This window comes from Ornithodoros turicata, chromosome 1 (assembly GCF_037126465.1).
Source record: "Ornithodoros turicata isolate Travis chromosome 1, ASM3712646v1, whole genome shotgun sequence".
Classification (NCBI taxonomy): Eukaryota; Metazoa; Arthropoda; class Arachnida; order Ixodida; family Argasidae; genus Ornithodoros; species Ornithodoros turicata.
This window is the reverse complement of record NC_088201.1, coordinates 235411682-235438105: the sequence shown is the minus strand read 5'-3', so window position 1 is coordinate 235438105 and position 26424 is coordinate 235411682. Positions and strand designations below refer to the sequence as shown.

Below are 26424 nucleotides of genomic sequence, written 5' to 3'. Positions count from 1 at the left end.
CATGTACGTCCCATGGATATTCGTGATTGGATCCAAACTATGCCGCACATATCACAACTGTAGCTCTGTTCCATGAACGTCACATGGACGTCCAGACTGTCTCCTCAAAATATTTTGGTTGTTGGGGATATCCAATTCTGCATATCATCCGTACGTCCCAAAAAGAATATCTTGGGTACATCTAGATTTGGATATTCTGCGGTGACCACCTCACAAACAAAAAAGTACGTGCCAAACAGGGGCTGAACGACGTCTCTCAGAAACAAAGGGCATTCCTGTGCAAGATTGCAAGATTTTGCTTCTTCTAAAACTGACCGCCTATGTTACATTGAGCACTTACTGCGGAACAGGCAGAGATGCGGAATTCTGGGGCACTCTCAAATTTGACTTTCGATGAACCTACTGAGTGTCTCAGACCAAGAGCAAGACAAGACCCTCACTTGACTGCTGTCTTTGTGCACAATCGAATTATTGTTTGGGAGGCGAGCAGTACCGGCGGAAATTCGCGCGACAAGCAATATATAGCATTTGTTTACTCTTTGCAAGGGAATGCTAATACCTTTCGAAGCATTTTGGACTGTGACCTTTTCCGTTTCTCTGTTTGCTTTATTTAAACCGCCGCGCTCTGTCTTGGTTACGGGAAGTGCCAGAAACGGGCACAGAGGAGAAACAGGGAACGAAACAGTTATGCTGTGGCCACTCACTATAGTTACAGGTCCGTTAATGGTGCCGACACCCACCACCACAACAACTCTCGCAAAATGTTTCAAAATGTGTGTTCCTGCGCACGGATCGTAAGTTGGCGCCAATGGCCTCTGAATGTCCGAATGTCCATTAGTTGAGTTAGTGGGACGTCCCGTGGATATAGAAAAAAGTGGGACAAATGGGCATCCACTGGACGTACATAGGCACAAAAGACAAAAGACGTATATAGGCTCTGTGCGAACCTTCCTGGGATATCCAAATCTCACGCTCAGGATGTTACATGGATGTCTTTGGGATGTAGATGGTTTACTGGATTATGTCATCGAATTCATAATCGGTTGACATTGGCATCGTAGGTCCAGCCCAATCTTAGTTGGACAAAATTATTCAGTTCTGTTCAGTTTATTTTTGCAACAAAAGATTATGCTGGGGGGACTGCGCAAAAATCAATTGAAATGTGCTTGACAAGGCCCAGCCTCCCTGCGTTACATTTGGCTATCAGCTGCGGTTGGCTTAACCCGAGGATTTTTTTTTTTCACTTAACGTTCGTCCACGCCTCCAGGGTGGCTTTTAGACCCGGAGATCAGACTGAATTTTTTTTCAGTGTTATTATTAAGGTTGACGGGAATTGTTCAACACCATTAACCAGATTTGTAAAGCGATACAAATATCGTACACAAAGCTGCATTCACTCGCGTTCACATATTTTCTTGACTTCTCTCCTGTTCTTTCATGGCACTTTAGGCCACAAAATGTGATCTTCAATAAATGACAGTATTCTATTCAGGAAGTAGGAAGCGCTGCCACTGAAATGAAGATGAACCATTGCGCTCCCACAGGGAGTAAGATCCAAAGCGTTTGAATTGTTGGACAAAAACAAAAACGATCGAGGCGTGTTGCACCCCTCCGCAGGCAAATCAATGTCTAACTCAACTGTTCACGCGCTGCACCTGTGTAGCGCCATTTTGTGTCCGAAATAACTTCCAAGTAACTCGTACTTTTTAATAACTCCGTAACAGCGAATTACATATCAGCTTGAGGAACTTCCTTATGAACTTAGTGACATTTTTTACATGGTAACTTAACTCGTAATGTTTTTTTTTTTGTGAGTAACTTGTCGATCTATGCATATCAGCCACTGAAACAGCATCTATTTTGACCTGCTCGTTTTTTTCCATGAAAACTGTCCATAAAAATAAAATAATATTAAAAATCCATAAAAATTTCCATAAATATAAAAATTGCATAACAAATTAAAACACCCTGTATGGTAGTGGAATCAGTACTAGTAGAGAGTAGGTAGAAATAAATGCTCCATACATTTGAAAGACAGAGGGTGAAAAATCAAATTTTTTCGAACAATTTTCCCCCCGATCAGGGATATGGAACATGTTGATGCTGACTACGGTTCAACGATGCTCGTTCAAAGTCCACTCTCACGTATCCGTCGACGACGCTGAAAGCTCTACTGTTTCACAGTGCGTTCTCACTACCCCAAGAAAGTTCCTTGGAGCACAACACTATCCGTGTATCCACATGGGCGACATTCCCCGCAGATGCGGAAGACGCGCAAAATGTCATAGCCCGCTGAGCGTGAGTGCTCAACGTCCAGTGTTCAAGTACACTGCTAACCGTGTCACAGTCACAAGATATTCTTAGCAGACGACAGGAAAGACGCTGATGGCGTCGTCTGCCCAGTGTCGCCTGCCCAGTGTCGCCTGCCCAGTGTGGCCTGCCCAGTGTCGTCTGCCCAGTGTCGTCTGCAAAGTGTCGTCTGCCAAGTGCGCAGTACGCCACTCCCGATGTTCCACTTCGTGTGAATGCTCGCATGACACGGGGCGGAACTTTGTCTCTGCGAGCAGTGTTTTTTGCTTTTTCTTCCGCTAGAATCTTCCATCGGGATGTCGCTCGTGTGAATACGCACTATCCTGCGCGTGCGCCATCTCGTGTTCCCGAAGGCGCTCTTGCCGCAGGAAAGACCCGCAGGTGGAGCACTCATAGATGTCACGTTCCTTGTGTGTGTACCGGATGTGCTGTCTCAGGCTACCCTTCCCTGCAAAGCTTTTGGGACACAGGGGGCACAAGTGCGGCTTCTCACCCGTGTGGGTCCTCTCGTGTACCTCAACGTGGCACAACTGATTGCTGCAGTAATCGCAAAACTTGCACTGGAATGTTCCGTGAAGCTGTCGCTCGTGTGAACACGCACTCTCCTGCGCGTGTGCCATCTCGTGTTCTCGAAGGCGGTCTTGCCGCACGAAAGCCCCGCAGGTGGAGCACTCATAGATGCCACGGTCCTTGTGTGTGTACCGGACGTGCTTTCTCAGGCTACTCTTTCCTGCAAAGCTTTTGGAACACAGGGGGCACACTTGCGGCTTCTCACCCGTGTGGGTCCTCTCGTGTGCCTCAACGTGGCACGACTGATTGCTGCAGTAATCGCAAAACTTGCACTGGAATCTCCCCGTTTTCTTGGCCCTGCAGGAGGGCGTCTTGCGCCGCTCTTCCGAAGATACTGCGGTGCTCCGAGGGAAGTACTGGAAGGAACAGTCTTCTTCCTGCTTGGCGACGCCTGCAAGACAAACAGAGCGACCGTCAAGTTGTGCGTGCGGGGGTAAAGTACGTTGCTCGCATGCTGTCTGCGGCGGGTAGTTCTCTTAGACTACACTCCAAGAAAAAGAGAGTAAAACCGGGAGTTAATTGCAGCTTCTACACCCCTAGTCTGCAATTACTCCCTAATTTAGTCCCCTAACCTGCCATTTAGTCCCGGCATTTACTCCCCGGGACTGCAAAACTGTCACTAAACTTCGCGCATGGCCTCCTGAATGCCACAGTCTACGTAAATGTGTGCCCTTGGTCGATCTGAGCGGCATAAGGCTGTATAACGCGGACAACGTAGCAATTTTCCAGCCGCACAGAGTAAGAAACAGCTAGGGCACCTTTCTTCGCAAGTTGTGCCCTATGTTGTTGCGCAACATTTTGTTTAACTCGATATACAGTGAAACCTTCCTATGTTGGACACCCGCGGTTCAGCCGAGGCGTGTCCTACCTATAGAGGTGTCCGAATTACAGAATGAGGGAAACAAAAAATGGAAAAGATCACAGCTGTGTTGCCAGAAATGTCCCCCCCCTTCAATTTATGATCCTTAGTGGTGCCTCTACTCACTCTTCACTAATAATTATTAGTGATTTTAGTAGGTTCAATTCCGTTCAGATTCCGCTCAATGGCATTACCTCTGGAGCTTTTCGAGCAGCGAGGCCTTGTCTCTGGTGCGTCAACCCGTTTTTAATTGCTTCGGTGCCGCGCGCGTTCAAAGGCTCTAGACAAACCGAAGACAAGTGCTCACATAAAGAATTACAATGTAGACTGACAGCACTTGTTTTTGGGCTCGAAATACTAAAGCAAAAAAATGCTGAGACCAGTACAGGGGAAAAAAGGGGCGAAAGTCAAGTCCACTGGCTCAGTTTGGTGCAGAGATGGGTCGATATTGAGGTAATTTGGCCAGGGTTTTGTCCGACTTAGTAGGGAAAACCCTGTCCTACTTCCGGGATAGGGAGGTGTCCGACATGGAGAATTTCGTCCCCATGTAGTTTCAATGGGAGCCTGCCCGTGCAATGAGATCTTGTCCGATATGGGGAGTTGTCCGATGTGTCTGATTTTGGAGGGTTTACTGTATCACGGCCGACGGTCTGCTTCAAAGTATTTTCATGCAAGCACACCAATTATGTACGCGGGACTCTTAAAACAGCGCGTGAAATGCGGTGTCCACTCTGTAGCATATATTTACTCCCGTGCATTTACTCCCGAAAGGGACTACTTTTTGTGGCAACGCACTTGTTCCCCAAAAAGAAGCAAAAAAACTTTTTTTTTTCTTAGAGTGTACCGTTGGTCCTGGTGAGCTGTTCAAAAACATCCGCCTGATACTTACTGAATCCCTCTGAACCTTCCTCTCCTGCGGGCGCACCCTTGCACGATCCCGCGGACGCTCTTCTTCTTCCTGCTGAGAGAAGCCTCTCGAGGGCTCGTTGATGGTCCGGTCTTGGCTGCTGGGACTTCATGTGCGCCATCAGGTAGCTCTCGTGCGTGAACGCGATGGAACACACTTCGCAGAAATTAGGGCGGTGTGTGTCCCTTCGGTCTGTCCTTTCAGTGTGTGTCCCTTCTCTGGTGTGTGTCCCTTCGTGGCCTTCGACGTCAGACGCGTGCACGCTGGAGTAACTGCAGTGTCGGCACTTGACCGTCTCGCTGTCGGCCCCGCGTTGCTCCTTCCTGGACTCCTCTTCCAGGGCGGATGCGATGCCACGCGGGAAATCTTCGAAGGATATGTCTTCCACCGCCTCCATGTCACCTGTAACCATAGAAACCATGATGAGAGAGGCCAGAAGAAAAGCTGGGAAAGAGAGTAGCGACGGGGAGCGGCCCAGAAGTTGCGCGGGGACAACAACTCCTCGTAACGTTCAAGTCTCGGAGGCGCCATCGTCGGTGTTGCGTGCTCGGCCATGACCTTTTAACACGACCTACTGGATTGCAGTGATGGCCACTAGCTACTTCTACAGTAGTTTTACTATAACTACTAACTATGTATGTGTTTGTCCCTTCTGTGTTGCTCCAGCCTCAGAACGCCAGTTCTCTCTTGTTCAACAGTTTTGCCTCTTGCGTCGATCCCGTCGTATGATTTTGTGTATGAGTGAGAAAAATGTAAGAGTGAAAGGGGGGATGAGTGAGAGAGAGTGGCTGGTTTGTCCCTTCAGATGACGCACCCTTGGAAGTCGCTGAGAAGGCGTGTTAGCTTAACAGCTCAATTGGTAGAGCCCTGGACCGGTAATCCAGAAGATGTGGGTTCGAGTCCTACAGCTGGCTAACCCTTTCAGTGACTTTCCTCTTTCATCAAACTGCTAACTACTTTGTAATGTAGTTTAACTAGTAGTTCAACTATTTTTAGGGGAGGTAGTTAAAACTACTTCTTTAACTACATCTCTGACTACTTAACGTTGTCCATCAACACCAATCCCATTCTACCCCCCCCACCCCCCATTCCCCCTCTCTCTTATCCTGGTCAATCAATCATCGCTCATCGCTCATACCTGTAGATAGGTTTTAACTACCACACTCTCTCTCACATCATCTTTCCCATAATCGTCTCCGACACACTCAGCATAGTTTTGGCGCTCTATGGCCTTTGTTGCCTTTGTGCCATTAAACACATAATCAATCAATCAATCAACCATTCTACGGTGTTCTTGGACACCGAAATATGAATCACAAGCAGCGATGAAAGGTATGCACGGCACAATTGCTCTGGACCTCCAATCTCATCAAACAAGAAGCTGGAGGTAAAACTCGGAAGCACAATCGTGCCGCAAAGCTTGCGGCAAAATCGGAAGTAGTTGGCACCTGCAGTGACCTAACTACTGTAGTTATAACTACTCGAAATAGTAGTTTAAGGCCACAGTCTTGCCGGGTGCCATGTTGGATATTTCCCGAACTTTCTACGACGGGGGCGCCACCGATCCGTTTTCCGTGTATGACCTCGTTAGGGGGAACACGCTTATGTTCAGCACGGCCGGCTTATCTAAGCAGTCCTCTGACCTCGAGTCTCCCCACCGATTCCATTGTACCCAGCGTGTGGGTGTTGGGAGGGGACGACTGGGGCCTCGTAAAACCTTTCTGAAACTGTCGTGCAAGACGACGAGTTGATCTGATTTCCGTGCTCTCCGGCTATGAGCTGTATGGTCCATGCCATGTGACGTACAGTGTGCAAAACATGAATTCCTCTCAAATGCAAGATGACGAAACAATCATAATAAAAAAGACGTTGTAGTCAACAGCTTTTTGCTGCGAAGTTGCTTGTTTATGTGTTTTCACCTTTATTTCTATTATTTCAGCTTGAAATTATTTATAAAATTACCCTATGGAACCGAGCAGTCAGCTCACACCGCGCACGGAAACTGACCAGCATCAATGGCCGTAATACGGAAATGGCATAAACGAAGCAAAATGAGGCGCGTTTTACTCTTAGACCTGTCTCTATTCAGCACGGCAGCCGCGGTGACAGTACCACAATGGGCAGTGCTGTAGTCGCTAATCGCTATACATGACTTTCATTAGCTGAGGAGCGGATGTGCTAAGTTTCTAACCACTAGCGAAAAAAGTAATTTCCGCCACAAAGCTTGGCAGCGGATTCGATGCTGCTACAGCTACTTCGTCGCTATTTCAGTGGGAAAAATGGAAAGAAGTATGCCGTATCTTCAGGGCGTTCCACTTGGACAAGGCGGAGCCGTGTCTTTAGCCCCACAATCCAACATGATCGGGTGATATGGTGACATTTTTTTTTTAATTTCTACGCCAACCTATTCTGTCTAGAATCCTGGTTTCAGGGCTGGTATCGACGATTTTCGTGCTCATTGCTCCTGATTATTGCAACATGTAGTCAAAATGGGTACGTGTTCGCCACAACGCGAATATATAATTAGTTATTCGGAAGAGTGATGTATAACACTATCGTTTAGAAATGAGTAGCGCCGCTTGTAATTGCGCTACTTTTTGGAGGAGTAGCGGGTAGCAGTAGTCCGCTGCCTAAATTTGCTACTGGGCGCAGTTATTGCTTTATGTGATGGTAAGAGGGTGTGTCCTTTCTCAGAGTCAAGTCGCTGATTTCGCTACTTTAGTTCAGTCTTTTCCACCGCGTTAGTTTGCAGTGAAGTGATCGTCCTTCTTGCGAGCGAACAGAGGATCCCTCGTGTAAACCTCAGAGTTCAGTTCAAGAAATGGGTTTCCATAAACTGATTTTCAAATAAAACAGCATCTCGTGGCGAAGGTTTATCACAGCAAAATGCCTGCAACACCATGCCGTCCCCCTTGTCTACAAAAGGAATTTTATCCTGGTTCCTGGAGCACCCGATTCTTGAATTTGAACTTGTTCTTGGAGAGGAAACCTCCCACTCGTGAATGACAGGGGGACGGCTCTTTCTCTTTCTTTTCTCTGGAAGGGTGGGGAGGGGTAGAAGGGAGCATGGTACAGGTGGGGACAAAAGTTTACGGAACACGCGAGCGGCGTATTTTTTCGTCGGTACGACACCCTAGCGGCTGACGGAAGCGGGTGAGTTCATTGCTTCGGAGGGGTGCAAGCGTGCGATGCCAGAGACACAGCGGTAGTTCCGGTATCGCCTGGTTGTGTTTGGGAAGTGGAAGCTACCTCTGTGTGTCGCTAACAGCGTACCCTTCCACCCCTCCGAAACAGTGAATTCACCCGCTTCCTGCAGCCGCTAGGGTGTCGCACCGAAGAAAAAGTACGCCGCTCGCTTGTTCCGTAAACTTTTGTCCCAACCTGTACCTTGCAATTGCAAACAAGGAAACCAAGAGAAAGCAAAGTGAACCCAACAGAGAAGCGTGTTTGAAAGACAAAAGAAGCAAAGAAGTTGACCCACAGCTTCCTGGCTCCACACTCCAAGGGCGAGATTTTGCACGCACCCCTGCTCACACCCCTGCGGTGTCCGCCGCACTGCTCATGTCGCTTCTCGAATTGGAACGCTGGCGAAATTTGCCTCGAAACGGTATCTTTATTTTCGAAAGTAGCACGAGGTAGACATGTTTCAGATGGAATTATGCCTCTGTGAATGCTGCAACGTTTACCTCAGTGGAGCGGACAACGGCACGACCGAGTTGTACGTAACACGTGAAGATCGATTACTCGTTTAGTGAATTTGACTTCAATCAGTCTTCTGCGAGCAAGTAATTTTTCCAAGGTAAAATGAATATAATTTTGAGTGATCAGTTACACGACGAAGTGATTGCTACGTTTTGCATAGTCTAAAGTTCCGCCAAGAGCCTCTCTCCCGCCATTCCAGTTGCGAATGTATTTGCTTTCAGTGTATTTCTCGATGCTGTTTCATCATCCTTGCTCCGGCGTGACCTGGTTATATCGTACACGACGAAAGTAACGCGTTCCATCTTTATCTGGTAACGTACCACATTTCGAGGCCAGTTATTCTTAGAGGTAGAAAATTTATCACACGGTACAGGAATAATTTCAACAGTGATCAGTTATTCTAGAAAAGAGTGCAGTTTTTGAGTAACGCGTACTACCGTCTGCACAAGGCGATCGATCCGGCAGCAGGACTGTGCGTCCTGGGCAGACTTCAGAGGCAACCAGCTGCATACATCCGATTGTCTGCCACAGCCACCACAGTCTGCATGGGGCGCTCAACACTGAAGCACCCGCTCTCAAGTACGTCGCACGTCTGGGAGTCTTGGCCGACTTGAACGTGAGATGAATATGAATAACTAGATCACACGAGAGTGACATGCCCTCACGTGTCAGCGTGCAACGCCGCAGGAATCCAATAGGATAATTGGCGTCTGGCAATTAGGTACAAGGCAATGCTTACGACCATGTCCGAAACAGTAGGCTAATGCCGTGCAGCTGACGCATACGCTCTATCGTCTGAGCGCTAATTATTGGCCATTAGCCACAGAGATAGAAGCCCAACAGTTGAACGTTCCCCTCCCCTCTCCCGCCCTAAAAAAAGAGAAAAGTACGGGGGCCTAAAATAGGACTGAGAAAATACCTGTCAAACCTGCACCTCACAGGGGACATAATAAACCTCTACCCGAGGAACGTCATCATGACGTTGGTAGACATACTGAAACCAAAACAGATACGAAGGGGAGGGTTCCACGAATGGGCATTTGTTCGCTGCCTCCTATTGAAAGAAAAGTAGGACCGAAGGTCGCGTCCCTTTCAGAGATCATCGTAATCCCCCCAAGACCGTGGCTTTCGGGCGCGACCTTGTTTGCCACTAGCATTGAACGTAGTTCATCTCTACCAAATTCGTGGCGCTGTCGAACACAATGACGTCATTTGTTTACAAACAGGGAGAGGTCTATTGTCAGGGTAGAACAACAACAACACACAAAAAAATAATAATAAACGCTCTTCTTCCCTATCTAAATTTAGCTCGAACAGCAATCCGGAAGCACGAACAGAAACACGAAATATGCAGCAAAGATGGCAGCAACGAAATATGTTGCTTTTGCGAGAGAGTGATTTTCTAGGTAGTCCGATTACAATCCTGGGTGATCGAATACACGACGAAATGGTGCGCATAACGTGTCAAAGGCCGAACTTGGACCAAGAGCATCTCCTCCACAATTCCAGTGTGAATGCTCAGTGGTGTTTGCTCTGCAGTGTGTGGGTAACTGGCTGCATACACATCATTGTCTACGGGGAAAACCCCGCAAAAAAACAACGGCAGCACACTCAGTATGAGGAGCTGGGCCTCAAAGCTCCCGCGCTCTCAACCACCTCGCTGATCTAAGCCAAACTGGCTCCATGCGGTTGGTCCGGTGCTCTCAACTCCTGACCTCAACACATATGAGTAAAGAAATCACATGAGGACAACGTGCCAACACGTGCCAATGTGCAGCCCTGCAGTACTACAAAAGGACGATTGGCGACCAGCAGCGGGAAGCATGCAAGCCAGGCCGGGTGGGATGCCTGGCGATTGTTTCGTCAGTGTCCTCGAAAACTAAGTCTTCGGGGTTTTCTGAAAGTTCGTTTACCCTTTACTTGGCCATGAAACCCTTACGGCGCAAGGGCATCTGTGTAGTAGGGGAAGCTCTATTTCGTGCACAAAGCAGAAGTACATCTCTGTCAAGACTTGTCAACGTCTTTGTTGATTTGGGACTGGAACGTAGGGCTCTTTCCTAGCAAAGCATGCGTTGGGGGTCATGGAACTGCGGACGGGTAGTTGTGTGTTTTCCATAGAAGACGAAGGAGAAAAGACAAAGTGGGACAGGGGGCGATGCAGGATTATAAAACTCGGGAAAACAGCGACTTCGCATGTCAGACATCACGGTTTCCCGACACCTGACCTGACAGACACATTTTTTCGCTGCACTTGTCTCTCTACGCTGTAGCCGCACCAGTCCAGGATTCAATCATGTTATGTCGCATTTTCCTTCTTATTATGCCTATGCCTCTCTCTCTCTTTATGCTGCTCTTTTTGCTGCAACACTGATACACTGTGTGCGTGTGTTCATGTCACAAAAGCACGATGCTTGGAGGTTACGTTTGAAGTGCGGTTGCTTTGAGATGTGTGATGAACGGAACAACAGGTCATTATACGGGATGTCCCAAGATAAAATACCCAGTTTGCCATTGGCCGCCATTAGCAAAATAGGTACGACTTTATCTTGGGACACCCTGCAGTTCAAAATTTTTGCTCGGATTGCATATTTTCGCATGGCACACTAGCAGAAGCAGATCTTGTATTGTTCGCGACATTAGTGCTCACATTGTGCGCGCGGACTAATCTATACTTCCTTGCCACGCAGGATAACGTTAAGCCACTTCGATGCCGCATCTCGGTTTCCTGACGGGAGGGAGGACCTCCACGGTCAGGAGGAGAGGTGCCAGCAACAACAAAAGGACCTTCCCTCCAGGAGCGTTCACTTCCACGGGAAGGTCTGGCAGATCTTCCTCACCCGCAGAACAAAATGCAGATCCAGGATGTGATGTCTGAGGATCCTGGGCAATGCCGTACAGAGTACCTGGCGGTGTCCCTAGAGGGCGGTGCTCCGATCCCTCTACTTCCGTGCAATCACTGGCCACGGATAGGTCACGTGATTCCTCCAAGGCACCATGAGACAGCTGCAGAGCGTCAGCCTGGTTGTCACCAAGTGTCGCATGAGCCTTGAGTCTGAAAACCATAGCGTTATCAATAGAGTGCTGGTTACCAAAACATGCACTACGCGTGCAATTTTGCGCGAAACATGCCTTTTTGGTGCAAACATGCATTAAAACGTACAGCGCAAGCATTTAAAATCGCTGTAATCAACCCAAACGCGCCGCGGGTAGCGTTACAGCAAGAGTAACGCGAACAGCCAGCTGGGTTACACCACGAGTAACGGGAAAGGCAGTGGCGTCGGAACTATTTTTCCACCGGGGGAGCGGAAAAAAATGCTACCATCATCATCATCATCATTTATTTTCCTTGAGGGCTCGTGCAGGCAATACAGGGGTGGTACACAAATTGAAAACGTGCTCCAGGCAAATTACGACATGCGCATACTTGTACAGCAGACCTAAACTAACATTGCTGAAGTAGTGTGTATGAATATGTCAGTGAGAAGATAATGTTAATATAATTACAAACATAATTTACATACCTGGGGGAGCCGTGCTCCCTCATCTGTAAATGAGGGGGAGCCGTCGCTCCCCCTGCTCTCCCTGTTCCGGCGCCCCTGCTGAGTACTAGCCAAATATATTCGGCCAAGATTGTCAACTAGCGACGACAGCATTGTTGCATTACTGTCCTGCTTTTATTTTATTTATTTATAAAATACTACAAACCCTGAAAGGGTCCAAGTAGGAGGGGCACAGAAAGTCCAAAATAATTTACAACAAGACACGTATGTCACACCATGTAACTGCGTTTAAGCCTTTCACAAATGCCGTGACAGAGCGGTGTGAGACCTGAGCAGATGACAGAGAATTCCATTCTTCGACGGTTCGAGGAAAGAACGAATATTTAAAGCAGTCAGTCCTGCACTGGAATGGTTTGACTGTGCGCTGATGGCTTAGCCGTGTTGATCTGAGTGCGTGTGGAGTGATATAGTCCTGATGATTGATTCGAAATTGACCATTGAGTAAATGAAAAAGAAACTGGAGCCTATGAGTCTTTCTACGCTCTTCCAGTGGTATTAAGCTTTATTTCCAAAGTTGCTGCTTTCTGGTTTATTCTGGTTTATTTTAGGAAAATTGTCCACAGACGCATGTACACGTTGGGTAAGTGTCCGATCGTTCGTAAGTTGCCAAAGTAAAACGAGACACCCTATCGTGACCGCCACGCAGATAAAATACGTCAGCACAAGTAATCTAACCGACCCTCGTGCTAACAGAAAATGTCATCACACACAACGTCTACTAACACACCCGTATGAAATGGCTTGCTGTTCGCGTTACTCGTGGTGTAAGCTCAGTCACCGCGAAAGACGCCAAGCAAAACAGAATAACAGCAGGGGCGCTGCAGCAGGGGGAGCAGGGGGAGCGACGGCTCCCCCTCATTTACAGATGAGGTAGCACGGCTCCCCCCTGTCAAAGGGCACTGCCGCATTGAGACAATTTCTTGCGCGAATCTTCGTTTAATTGCGAGTTACGTTAGAGAAGAGTTGTTAAGGGTACTATAAAGCAGTCGAGGACGAACCTATGCAATCAGCATGACGTGAGAGTGCTTGACTCAAACGCTCAGCACAACGAGTAATATGTTCAGGAGTTGACTCTAAGTATTTTTAATCGGTAAATAAAAACGCAGTCAAGAATGTCGGGGCAACGCCTGGTGGGAAGAAGCCCTCAGTTTGTCAAGCAACCCTGTAAGCAAGGAGACCGATAAACAGATGGCTTTCCTGTCGGGATTTGCAAATACTACCTTTTGAGAAAAATGTAGCGTGTGTGAAAGAAAATAAACACAAGCCGAATCTTGCACTCAGTAGATAAGTTACACATGGCGCACATGGTTCCAACCTATCAAGTACTTCCGTGGCGCCCGAGGTGCCGCTGTGTTCGGCCCAGAGTCGTGCGCATGAGACATTTTCGCCGCCGTACTTGGCGGAGTGGACGTTTCGCCCGTCTGCTTCGCCACAGTGTTGCCAGTAGATTTTAATTTTGATTTTTTCGGGATCTATAACGTCTATGTGAGAAAATTTTGCGGCATTTTACTCCTGAGGACGTACACAATTCAGGGCACACAAAATATGAGGTTGCACCTCGACTGCTTTATGGTACCTTTAATTGCAACAGGAAGTTGGCCAGTTGGTTCAGTTGACCATGACAGCTTCGGGATCCCCAGACTTATTGCTTCCAGACGTTTTATCAGACGCGTTGGAGGGACAGTCCGAGTGTGCGTCCTCCGGGTAGTTCTCAACCCCCTACGGCGAGACCAGACATGGCATTTTCGGGTCGTTCGGACCATCTACGGTAACCAGATGCCACGTGTCTTCGTCCACAATCTTTTGGCCCCCCCGAGACCTGGGAATTGTCTTTGCACTCTGACATTTCGGGAAAGGATGTAAATTATTGTTCTTTTCTTTTCCTTTTTTTTTTTTTACGTAAAGCGGCTATAGTCGGGTTTTGTGACAGTTGCGTCGTGACTCTTTCCCGCCCAAGAAAAGAGGCCTGATGTTCCGTGGAGTGACTTGTGGGAGCACCGGTTTAACGAGGTTTTATAAGGGATTGTTGGATCAGCTTGAGAGACTCGTGTCCCGTGGTTGGTCTGGAAGGCGGAAGAATGTAAACGCGAGGAGGATGGCAGCTGTTTTCCCGCCGGGGAAGCTTGGGAATACTGTAGCGGCGGTGGCAATAGTGTAGCGCTATGGCTCGGCGATCACGGTGTGCCGTCGAGGATAATGCCGGAAGACACCCCGCCGGTAACGCGTGCGCTTGGAGACTGGGAGGTCCGCGGTTCGAATCCGCGCGCCGGCTGTGCCGTCTGGGGTTTTTCCTGGGTTTCCCTCAGATGTGTAATAGGCGTATGCCGGCACAGTTCCCCTGAAGTCGGCCCATGGACGCAGCTATCCTCTCCCCGAGCGGATTCCGCTCGGTGTTCCACTTCACCCCTTCCTCTCCTCCTCTCCACCACCTTTCCCTTCCCGAGAAACATGCCGCCTAATCAGGCAGGCAGACCTCTCGGGTTCCTCCCAACGACACTCCTCCTCCTCCCTCCTCCTCGACAAGAAGGCGTCTCAGGCCTCTTCGTAGAATCTTCGGACTTCCCCACCCCTATACAGCTAAGTGAAGTTGACGAGACCGAGGTAAAAATTGTTTAGATAGGTTAGCCTGTGCGGCAATTTTGAGTTTACGGATTTGTGCAGCTTGTTGTGTGGCCCGGCGATTGTGGTCCTAAGAAGCAGAGATCACTTTTGTGCAATCTGTCGGGTAGCCTGTTTGGCGATTTTGATTGTGAGGAGCAGAGATCACTTTTATACATCTTGTCGAGAAGCCTGTGTGGCGAGTTTTATTTTAAGTTTATTGAGCTTAGAGTGTCTTTGGGTAATTTGCTGGACAGCCTGTACGGAACTTTAGTGACCGATTGGTGACCGAAGATTGGTCTAGCGTAAACGGAAGCCGTGTATTCATCGCGAGGCCACTGCCCGTAACCCGCTGAGTCCGAATCTTGATTAGCACGGAGCTCCAGACTTTACTCAGTGTCGTCCCGACCTAGCCTGCGACGGGCACCTGTAGACTCTTGCTGAGCCCCACTCCGCGCCAGGAAAGCCTGATTTAATCGCAGAAGGCAAATGGATTGAGGATCAGACGATATTCGCTTCCAGCCCCGGATAATATATTCCAGATTTTCGTTGGGGCTGGTGTCCTACAGTCGCGCTGTAAGGGGATCTTCGTTCCGTGCCGCGGCTCCCACGTAGACATGCATTTCATGTTCCTTCTGTTGCGTCTTCTATTGTTGGGGCTGCCGCATTTGGCAACAAGCTTACTAGACACAAATACAGTGAACCCTCGTTAATATGACCGCCTCCGTTCCCGCAGATTTTGGTCATAAAGCGAATTGTCATAATAACGAGAAAGCGGTCCAGTGGGGACCAGAGGGCATGCACGGCAGAACAAAACGTACGCATGATGCTGTACAACAATTTATTTAATAAAAAAGTCTGTCAGCAACGACTGCTTGGAGTAGCTTGTAGTGATCAGCTTTTCTAACTGTACAAGAGTATTATTGATCACGCAAACTATATTAATGTCATTGTGTTGCTCAAAAAACAATAAAGGCAACCTTCAGTGCTTCACTGCTTTAGCAATCCGAGAAGAGGTATGAGTAATCTCGAGGTCAACAACGCCTTGAGTCACCCTAATCCTTTGTGCCCCACTTTAACTGTGTCACTTTGTTCCTGAGAAACTTAAGCAGCCACTCAAAGGGGTGCGTGACGCGGTCATAATAACGGGAGGATAATACGTGTCTTTGACCCCAGCTGTGCCCAAAAATCTCGGTCATAGTCCGATAAGCGGAATGTCATATTAACGGGAAGGATTTACATGGGGAAAAAACCGTTCCCCACGAATTCGGTCATAAAGCGTGAATGTCAGATTAACGGGGGTCGTAATAACGAGGGTTCACTGTATCCTTGACTGGAAAAAGCCCGCACAAAAAGTCAGCGTTCTCGCAGCTAATAGCGTTCGTTTATCTTTCCTTGCTTGTAAAGTATGTATAAAAGAGATGTAAATTATGTTTGTAATTACATTAACATTACCTTCTCACTGACACATTCATACACATTACTTCCGCAATGTTAGTTTAGGTCTGCTGTAAAAGTATTCACAAGTCGTAATTTGCCTGGAGCACGTTTTCAATTTGTGTACCACCCCAGTATTGCCTGCATGAGCCCTCAAGGAAAATAAATGATGATGATGATGATGTTTATGGTAGCATTCTTTTTTTTCTCGCTCCCCCAGTGGAAAAATAGTTCCGACGCAGAAAAGTTCATTTGCATGAAAATTTGCGGCCTAGCTATCAATATCCTTCGCATGACCTCCATTCTGAAATGGTCTTTTTAGAACGGAAAGGAACGAATATGCTTACCGTCGTTTCTTCCGGAGCATTCGGCAATGCGCTTTTCTGGACTTTCGACGGGCATAACATGGTTTCCTTCTCTTCTGGGTGCTGTCTACACGCCCAACGGAGAATAATGCAACTCCTCAGCACGAAATTCAGCCAAACGGACACAATATAACGGTACGATCAACAAAAATACACGCGGCAGGAACCTGCGTATACGGAATCACGCACGGGGCCAACGTTTCGTAAAGGCCAGTTCCCACATATAGCGCTTTGCTACATAGCACTAGAAAATTGCGCTCTATTTTCCTCCTCGCATTGCTACGAACCGCTATAAAACTGCTCTTGTCGAAGTAGAGCCCCGGTCAACTTTTCTAGCGCTATATTGAGCGGTGAGTCTGCGTTAACCAATCATTAGATTCTTTCAGCCGTGACGTCGCGGAAGCTGTTTTTTTTTTTTTCTTCCGATCACTCGAAGCAGCAAGGCGGGAAGACGACGACGCGAAAGTGGCCACGAGTTTCATCTGTCAATGCATGGGTGTTGGTTATAAGTCTGGTATCGCGATCACAGCATCGAAAGTGTCATCCCCCTTGATGCTGCGGATACCCGACGCCGACAGTAAGCAAACACGGTAGCACCGGTGCATCACGTCGCAAAAAGATATCCCATGACCCCAGCAGGATTTGCTCGGTTGTATGTGAGAACGGCAAACGGAAAAACGGCGCTAGGTTTCGAGCGCTATTTTCTAGCCCTATAGAGGGAAGCGCTACATGTGGCAACTCGCCTAACCCTGTATTCACACGAGTCAGTTTTCTGCCGGCAGCAAGTCCGGAAGGAGTGAGAGGATATCCGAGATAAATGAGGTCACTACGCGTCTGAAGGCGCCCGCTCGTTCTCTTGCATTCACAGTCAGGGAGGTCAAAGAACCGCTACGTGATCAGCACAAAGGAACCCGTGCCATCTCTCTGCAACCTCTTGCAACGCGAAGCTGCCGCTGGTTTCAAACGCGTAAGGCAGATGGCGTTAGTCACCACATTTTCTGCGTTTTTGTGTATTTAGGTGTGCGATTTTGAACCACGCTAGTTTATTAGTCTTTCATTTGTGATAAAACTTTGGACATCACTCCTGCTGATAATTACCCGCCCGCTGATCATATTTTCAGTCGAGAATAAGTACAGCATAGCCTTTTATGGCAAGTGTAAATGTAGCGTTTTTTTTCTTAAATTTGATAGACAACAATCAATTAACGACGCTTTACGCGAATAAAAACGTTCTTGACTTTCCTTTGCATACTGTGCAACGTCACTTTGAAAAAGTTTGACAGCGCTATCTCTTTTCGTGTTCGCATCATCCTTGACTGAAAAACACCAAAAATGGAAGATATGGTCCTACTTCTCGCTTTATAACGCCGCAGCTAATCATCACATAAAAAGACGAGTTCTTGGCTTAGCTTGCCCAAAGAACAAGCTTTCCAACGGTACCAACATAATTCACGTAAGTTGCCGAGAAGCCGTGTAACCTTTGACTGAAAATAACACTTTTCGGGTGATGAGTGGGACCGTAGCCTTAACTAGTACTTGCACACTATATTCCTATTGATAACTACTTTTTAACTACAATCAGGTACTTTAACTGGTAGTTCAACTACATGTAGTCAACTACTGACCATCACTGCTAGATTATAACGATCATGTTATAATTGGCAGCTGCTATGAGGAGCCCATCTGCATGATCCGCTAGGGGTCCTACTCATCATGACTAGACAATGGAAATCTGAATTTTGAACGAGCAGAAGCAGACGTACGGCTACCCTAGCAGACGATAGCAACAGCTCCAATGAAAACGCGTCGAGCGATGATGATAATCAACTTCAGAAAAAAGCATCTGTATAAGTATAAACTAAGTAAGTAAGTATAAGCATCAAGTATAAAGTACTGCAGAAATTGAGGAAGCAATGACCGGGCCGATGAGCAGCGCCACCACTACCTCCCAAATGCGGCGCTGGGAAGATGTGCCGATGACATTGTCGTAATAATCTAGTACATCGTGCCTTTGTACACGTGAAGACCAGGCACATTCGGCACGTTGGTAGCCAATCCAAATCGAGATTGCTTCCGCTGGGTCGGTGTGCTATGCCGTTTGTTTGTTGCGTTTGTTTTGTCCGCTCTCATTGTGTGCGCCCTGACTGAGTCTTATTCCTTAAGGGGAAATCACTTCTTCAGAAATCTATGGGCGATTTTCGTTCGCACAAGACGCGTGAACATTCTAAACTATCATAGCTATATTGGTACTTGCGTGTCCTCTTATCTTTTCTATAGTCAATCACGTATTTTTTACGGGACAAGGTTGAGCCGTCGATTTTTAACAAATTAAAGTTTGGTGCGTCTCGAACATGTGCTGCCATCTCGATAGAGTGTCGCACACTAAAATATTTGCGAATTCTCGCTCAATACCAATCAACGGATAGTCCTGGAATTCTACGAAATGTGTCATTGACAGGAGTAAAGCCAGAGCCGTTTATAGAGAGAGTTTGGCCATTGGGAGGAGCCTAACATAAAGCGCGTCATGCGACGTCACGGCCGAACGACCTCCCTCGTCGCGCTCTATTGTTGTCCAGTCGTCAACCGGTCGGACGCCATATTGATGCTGATCGTTGTTTACTATCCAAGGAGAGAACCCAAGCAGCACAATGTACTGAAAGTCGAGTGCAATAGGGGTGGACGGTATGTGTCTTATCGATGTTCCTTAGTTTCACGAGTCTGTTCAAGGCCTTCCACCTACCCGTCCACCCCTATTGCACCCGACTTTCAGTACATTTTGCTGCTTGGGAAGACACGTGCGTACTTCTTGCTTCGAAAGCCTTTCGTCCTTGAACTGTTTCTGTTCGGCAACAAAGCCCCCCTTATCACTTACGCCAGTGGGTCATAAGCCGGTTATTCCTGTAGATTACACTCAACACGGCCACGAAGGTGTCGACCAGCTGGCGGACAGCATCAATATGGCGCGGACTAGATGGCTGATAAGCGGTATTCCGCTCGGATTCCGGCTTTTTGGGCGGCGCAACGACGACTCTGACGTCAAAATAAGCTCCTCCCATGAGGCGGCAAAAGATCAAAGAATGGCCAAGCTCTCCCTATAAATGGCTCTGGGTAAAGCAAGGAGAACGCGCCAGTACTTCTCTTTCGACGATATTTTACGCCGTTTCTCAGCGATGTGCGAACAAACTTTCTCTACTGTCTTCCGCAGAAGTGGTTCCGGCTTGAAAGGAGACTCCGGAAACGATTCGAAAAAAAAAACTTTAGGTGAGCGTCTTACCTAACGCGGATCGCTTCCTTGATACCGAATACCACATTCGCATTCATTTTTTTGTGCGAGTAATTAATTCGTAAATGAGGACAATACCAAACCGAAACCAGCATGCAAAGCGTACAGCGGTTCGCTCGGAGGAAGATACTGTGACGTCACCTGGCATTGTCGTCTGCTACGAAGCTTCCACGCGGGATGACGTCGGCAGTGTGGAAGTACAGGGTGTGTGCAGAAAAACATGATCCGCGTTTAGGCACATAGCTTGTTGCCTACCTAACTAACGAACTTCCGGTGGCGCACGATGGCGCATTTATGCGTGCGAAATCTGTAGAAAAATTGTGGAAGCCATACCCAGCTTAAAAAATAAACGGAACGACGAAAACGTCGGCTTCCGTGCATCAGAATAGGGCAACATGGTGGACAATAGGGTGTATGTGAAAGGGCAACGTGGTGCACGTAGGAGAGTTGTGTTCAAGTACCGCTAGGGGAGCTATCGGTGCATAAATCGAAACGATGTCCCACATGGATGCTCATCGGTAGTACCCCTAGCGGTGCCTGCACATAACTCTCATGAGACGGAAATGCACTACAATGCACTGTCATGACCGCCCTATTCTAATGCATGGAAGCCCATGTTTTCGCGCTCTGTTTATTTTTTTACACTGAATATGGCTTCCAGGATTTTTTTGTAGCTTTCGGACGCATAAATACGCCGTCGTGCGCCACCGGAAGTTCCTCGGCTAAGTAGACAACGAGTTACATGTAAAAGTGCGGGTCATGTTTTTCTGCACACACTCTGTACTTATACAGTGCTGAAAATACTTGTACGTACCTACGTACGTTATGCGAAACGTGCTGTCTGTCTGTGTGCCTCTGGAACGCTTCTGAGGATGTATCTGCGTGCCCACGGACCACATGGCAACAACTGAGCCGTCGCAGATGGATCGCAGTGATGACAGTGTCCGTGCAGACATTTTATCCCTGCAAAGGAAGTGATCCCTCACACTCTAAGAAAAAAAGGGGTACTTTTAGGGACTAAATGCATTGCCACAAAAAAAAATAGTCCCTTTCGGGAGTAAATGGATGTCACAGAGTGGAGACTGGATTTCACGCGCTGTTGTAAGAGTCCCAGGTACATAATTCGTGTGCATGCATGAAAATACTTTGAAGCAAACCGTCAACCGTGATATATCGAGTCATATAAAATCTTGCGCCATACATAGGGCACAATTTGCGAAGAAAGATGCGCTAACTGTTTCTTACTCTCTGTGGTTGGAAAATTGCTAAGTTGGCTGAGTAATACAGCTTTATGCCATCAAAATGACCAAGGGCCAGTGGCGTCGGAACTAATTTTTCACTGGGGGAGCGAAAAAAAAGTGCTACATTAAACATCATCATCATCATCACTTATTTTCCTTGAGTGATCATGGTACAGTGGCTGTACTCATGGTGGCGTTATACATGGTTGCTGCACGAACTGTAAACGTGTACCTAGCAAATGACATGTGCATATTTGTACAGTAGAGCTAAAGTAACATTGCAGAAGTACTGTAATTAAATAGCGCTTGTTGGTGAATTAGTTCAGTGCGTCCGGCTTTTTTTACTTCTGCGCAGTGCCTAGACCTCTATGGCAAGTAATGTGTAGGGAACTTCGGGTACTTGTCCCCTGGAATCGCCGTCGCGGCATGTACATGTGCCGGGACTGGAAGCGAATATCGTCTGATCCGCAAGCCTTCTGCGAATAAACCAGACTTTCCTGGGCCGGTCTGGAGCTCAGCAAGAATGTGTCCCTTTGTCGTTATAACTCCCGGGCGACTCAATAAGAAAAATGAAAACAGCGGGTAAATTTTGAACATCGGTACGATGGAAAGCGTGGGGTCACCAATCAGGTTAACAGTTAGAATATTCTACTATGACGGGTGGAGATATACACAATATATATAAGACAACAAACAAGCTGCGATACATATCCCATTCCAGAGGTGTTGCCTTCTCCGATGTCTATGGCATTTAATAATCCTGTAACGCTGCTGCAGTCGAGGACTCGGTGGCGCTCCCTCGACGTTGCCACTGCCGACACATGAACACAACACCGGTGCGAAGTTTCGTCTCAGTTCATCGCACTTGTCCTACTACAGGTCTTGTACGCTAGCTCGAAGTGGGCACCCTGGCCACAACCGACTGAAATCTGTGGCTGCGCCTCGCAAACCGCCATTATAACGACCCTCTGTCTTCAACCTGGCGGTTCCTTGGTATCCTTATTTCCCTCAGACGTCTGGTGTCTTGCGTGCCTTTTGCGATTCCCGTTTGCGCCTCTGCCCCCCCCCCCCCCCCCCCGTGGATTGAGTCTGGTGATGCTCGTGGCCCCCGTTACACACTTTCTGACTGATTTATTGCATTTCGAAACTTCGACAGTCCACTTTGTACCACAAACCTTGCCTTGGTGAACTCCAGAACCCTGTGAACCTGACACCATTGGCATGTAGCTCTTCTCAAACGGTCTCCGCACCCAGTGACAGTGGTAGGATCTCTGTTTATTGTTCTCTAAATGTATGGCCACCGAAAGAACACATGCACGCGCGGGCCATTCCGTTAGACCGTAGAAGATTACGACGCTGGGCTGACACTGGGGGAGCCGTGCTCCCCCATTCGTAAATGAGGGGGAGCCGTCGCTCCCCCTGTTCCGGCGCCCCTGCCAAGGGCACATATTTACGAAGACTGTCGCATTCAGGAGACCATTGGAGAAGTTCAGTGACAATTTTTCTGTCCTGGGGAGTAAATGTCGGGACTAAATTTCGGGTTAGGGGACTAAAATAGGGAGTAATTGCAATCTAGGGGAGTAGACTCCCCGTTTTACTTCGTTTTTTCTTAGAGTGCAGGTGTCCACACTCTTAAGAAAAAAAGGAGTGAAATGCGGAGTAATTGCGGCTTCTACTCCCCTAGATTGCACTTATACTCCCCCTTTTTGGTCCCCTAACTCCGACATTTACTCCCCAGGACTGCAAATTGTCACTGAACTTCGCGAATGGTCTCCTGAATGCAACAGTATACGTATATACAGGGTGTTTCAAAAAACGTGTCATTCGCACTTTATAAAAAAACGGGACGACGGAAAAATACGGGGTAAACGGCATTTGTGTGGCAACTGAATTTGCCACCTTTTTTTTCGAAAAAATATTTTCATTTGATTTTAATTGAAATAAATTGAATTTCTTTAATTGAACTCCAAAATTTCCCACGTCAACCTCAAGTTTTTTTTACAGAATTAGAGAGCCCGTAGCGAACTTAGTCAGATCCACTAAGAAATCCGCTCGATATTGCAAATGGAACTGCCCAAAAAAAGTCCCGAAATTGCGGCTTCCAAGTTTGGGGTATTCAACGGCGCACCAAATCAGACGCAAAGATTCGTGGAGAGGAGGACTGCTCCTGCCCCCCAAAAAAAACGTTAGGTTGAGTCGGGAAATTTTGGAGTTCAATTAAAAAAATTCAATTTATGTTAATTAAAATCAAATTAAAATATTTTTGCAAGATGGCAAATTCAGTTGCCACACAAGTGCCCTTTACCCCGTATTTTTCCGTCGCCCCGTTTTTTTATAAAGTCCGAATGACACGTTTTTTGAAACACCCTGTATGTGCTCTGGATCAATTTGATGGCATAAAGCTGTATTACTCAGCCAACTTAGCAATTTTCCGCCCACGCAGAGTAAGAAACAGTTAGCGCTGCTTTCTTCGCAAATTGTGCTGCTATGTACGTTGTAAGATTTTATATCACTCGACAAACCACTGTTGACTGTTCGATTCGAAGTATTTTCGTGCATGCGCACTAATTTCGTTGCTGGGACTCTTAGAACAGAGCATGAAATGCAGTCTCCGCTCTGTGACATTCGTTTACTTTCGTGTATTTACTCCCGAAAGGGACTATTTTTTTTTGTGGCAATGCAATTACAATCAAGTATTGCGCCCATAATTAGCGACTTCGTTAGCAAAAATTGATAGGAAGGTTATGGGTAGCTGCAGCGAATTAGGCATGTTAACTGTCATGAGATATGTGGATATTTTCTCTTATGTGCCCCAAATGAAGTCAGGGAGATTGAGGTCAAATAAATTTTTGACAAAAAGCGGGGAAGGTTTGAAGTTTACCTTGCAGACACAGGAACAGGGGAGATTGCAATTTCTTGACCTTGCTATCTTTGCGCAGGTGTTTGTTAGCAGTACAAACAAAGATGTAAAAAGCCTTTAACCCCGTATGGGTCTTGTATTTCAAAGACTGTAAAAAAATGGTGTAGCTATATCGTAATTAATAACGCTCTGAGCAGGTGCTGCATCCACCTGCTGAAAGCTGGTTGTGTAGAGCAAATTCAGAGGTTAGAAGAAGCAGGATATCCTGAAAACATCATTAGGGATATCTTAAACAGAATCATCAGAGAAATAAGTGGTGGCAAAAAAACCGAAAGCCCTGAAAGAAGGAACTTTGGAGTAATTACATATACCCATAAAGCCTCCCACAGGATAAACAAAGTAGCTAGCAAGTACAGTGTTGAAGTAGTCTTTCGTAAAAAACCCACTTAAGATGTCTGATTAGGAAGGTAAATCAGGAGCAGTTACCTCGGTGCTCTATAAGTCATGAAAATCGGTTTGTGGACTGTACAGTTGGGGTTGTTTATCGCATACCGTTTAGTTGCGGGCATGAATATATCGGGCAAACATCCCGGTGCATTAATGTTATAGGTTAAAGGAACATCGTTATTCGGTTAGCAGGGGGTATGGAAACTTGGTTGAGCATTTAAAAAGTTGCCAGGGTTGTGTTGCTAAATTCCATGAGACAAAAATTTTATATAAGAGTAACAAGGGCGGTGCTTTATTATATCGTGAAGCTTTAAGTATAAAAAAATGCGGGGTCCAGGTGCGTGAGTGTGCCTTCAGTGCTGGTAACTGCTCCAGTCTTTAAGTTTTTGGAAGATTCAAACAGGAGGGTCGCAAGATAAGTCTTGTGCTTTTGATAAAGATAAAGCCACTAGGCATGCTGAGAATGTGATTGGGAACCTTGCTGAAGAGGGCGTTGTTGTTCAGGATATAAAGCGGGTTTGATAATAATAAATCCTTGTTCGTCAGTCTGTGTGTTTGTGTCGTCTTTTGACTTGTTCCCCGGCACGGGGGTTTTATCGCTTTTAAAGTATGCTGCACCGAACAGCCCAATTTTTAACCATTTTCGAAGACGGGAGTCAAGTCCTGTAGATCACATAAACAAAATACAGAAACCGGTTTCTGTATTTTGTTTACGTAACCTCATTTATCAGTAAACTACCTACCCTAAGGCACGATCGCTTTGTTTAGTGATAAGTTAGGTAACATTAGAGTTACTGAAGTATAGCTCAAAATTCATTATTGAAGTGGATTTGGAGGCAAGGCAAGCTACCGTGGCCCTATTAATCCAACTTCACTAAACTAACCTAAGACATCGTCAACTTGGTTAGTTTAGTGATAAGTTAGATTAATTAATGGGGCCCTGACAGCTTCCCCCTCCAAATCCGTTTCAATAACGAGGTGAAGCCCCCTTGAAGACACAAAGCAAAAGAATATCCTTGTTTCGTACCAGAAATGGGGAAGAAATCAGCAAAATCGCGCTAAACAGGGAAGAAACGAAGAATTCAGCAACACACGGCGTTGCTTGAAGTTTGCTTGACCGCAATGCACAGAAGTCTGAGGTGAAGCCACCTTTCAAACTGTGACGCCTACCCAAGGAATCAAGGAATGCCCTGTTTCTATTTGTTTCACTTCCGTTACAAACCCCGAAGCTTATCTTGGTGTACCCTGTAGATTTCAATGTGAAAATCGTGCGGCGGACCTGAACAACGGCTTATATTATAAGGCTCGGTATATGGCCTTCCCTCACTTCCTTGCATTATTTCGCTTTTAAACAAACTCACCAACTTTTAAAAGCCACCAGTCCCACTGTTATAGTACAGCCATTGGTTCCAACAGGTTTCAGGACGTTCGGTCGGTGGATGCCAGTCGCCTGTTTATGCCGAACGTTTACGGTGAGGACAAGCGTGTTTACAAGTCTCTGCAAAGGGCTTCCAAGAGGTAGTACAGTCTTAATAGTTGAGGGTATCACGCGTCCATCCACAATTAATGCACAGAAACATCCTGTAAGACGAATAAGAACGACAAACAGAATAAATAGTTCGTTCGCCGTTCTTCACTGTACCTGCTGCACTTCAAAACACAAAGCTCTGGGCGGCGACATGACGTGGTGACGATGTTGATGAAAAAGGTCGCCTGTTCGATGTTGGTACGTCCGTTGAAATCAGATTGATAACTAAAACCTCAAACAACGTCGGTTCAGTGACGACATCTTTTTTTTTTTCCGAAATCGTGGTTTAGGATTTGGTGGCGTTGAAATTTGGCGATCAGCAAGCCGTACTAGCTTTCATGACGAAAACCCGAGACTGGGAAAAAGACGAAAAACAGACGATGAAAGATGAAAGTCACTGAAAAGGTTAGCCAGCTGTAGGGATCGAACCCACATTTAGGCAATTAGGCAATATGAGGCTTTGTTTGTATCTGTCCCTTCTATGTCGTTCCAGCCTCAGAACATCAGTTTATCTCTTGAAAAACAGACGACACACGAAAACGAACAGACACACAAAACGACACACGACAGACGAAAAAAACACGACGTCTGTTTTTCGTCTTTTTACCAGTCTCGGGTTTTCGTCATGGATCTTAGCCACCAGCTCGCTTGCTTTTTAAGCTTTGGCTTTGCTTTTGGTTTTCCGTAGTACTCATGGTAATCGTCATCGTGTCATGTCTGCGCCCTGATGCTTGAGTCAGTTGCGTCTTGAGACGGG

General features: G+C 46.9%; 1 protein-coding gene across 2 annotated transcripts; it reads right to left on the bottom strand.

Annotated features, from left to right (window-relative positions):
* Positions 1 to 1699: 1699 nt before the first annotated feature.
* Positions 1700 to 26075, bottom strand: LOC135377195 (zinc finger protein 14-like). Of its 2 annotated transcripts, XM_064609471.1 has the most exons (6): positions 25501 to 26075; positions 20406 to 20554; positions 16291 to 16375; positions 11186 to 11400; positions 4629 to 5048; positions 1700 to 3271 (listed from the first exon to the last, which is right to left on the bottom strand). In XM_064609471.1, the coding sequence occupies exons 2-6, from the start codon at positions 20545 to 20547 to the stop codon at positions 2589 to 2591; spliced, it is 1545 nt and encodes a 514-aa protein (XP_064465541.1). In that variant the 5' UTR covers positions 20548 to 20554; positions 25501 to 26075; the 3' UTR covers positions 1700 to 2588. The 2 variants fall into 2 exon arrangements, with proteins under 2 accessions (XP_064465541.1, XP_064465542.1); XM_064609472.1 differs by lacking the exons at positions 11186 to 11400; positions 16291 to 16375.
* Between the last annotated feature and the right edge of the window lie 349 nt (positions 26076 to 26424).

Excerpts from the sequence above, each read along its gene's own strand:
- LOC135377195 (XM_064609471.1), bottom strand. The coding sequence starts at position 20,547 with ATGTCTGCACGGACACTGTCATCACTGCGATCCATCTGCGACGGCTCA. Across the intron at positions 16,376-20,405 it reads GTTTCGCATAACGTACGTAG|ACAGCACCCAGAAGAGAAGG; the intron begins GTACGTACAAGT and ends TTGGGCGTGTAG. Across the intron at positions 5,049-11,185 it reads ATCTGCATTTTGTTCTGCGG|GTGACATGGAGGCGGTGGAA; the intron begins GTGAGGAAGATC and ends CTATGGTTACAG.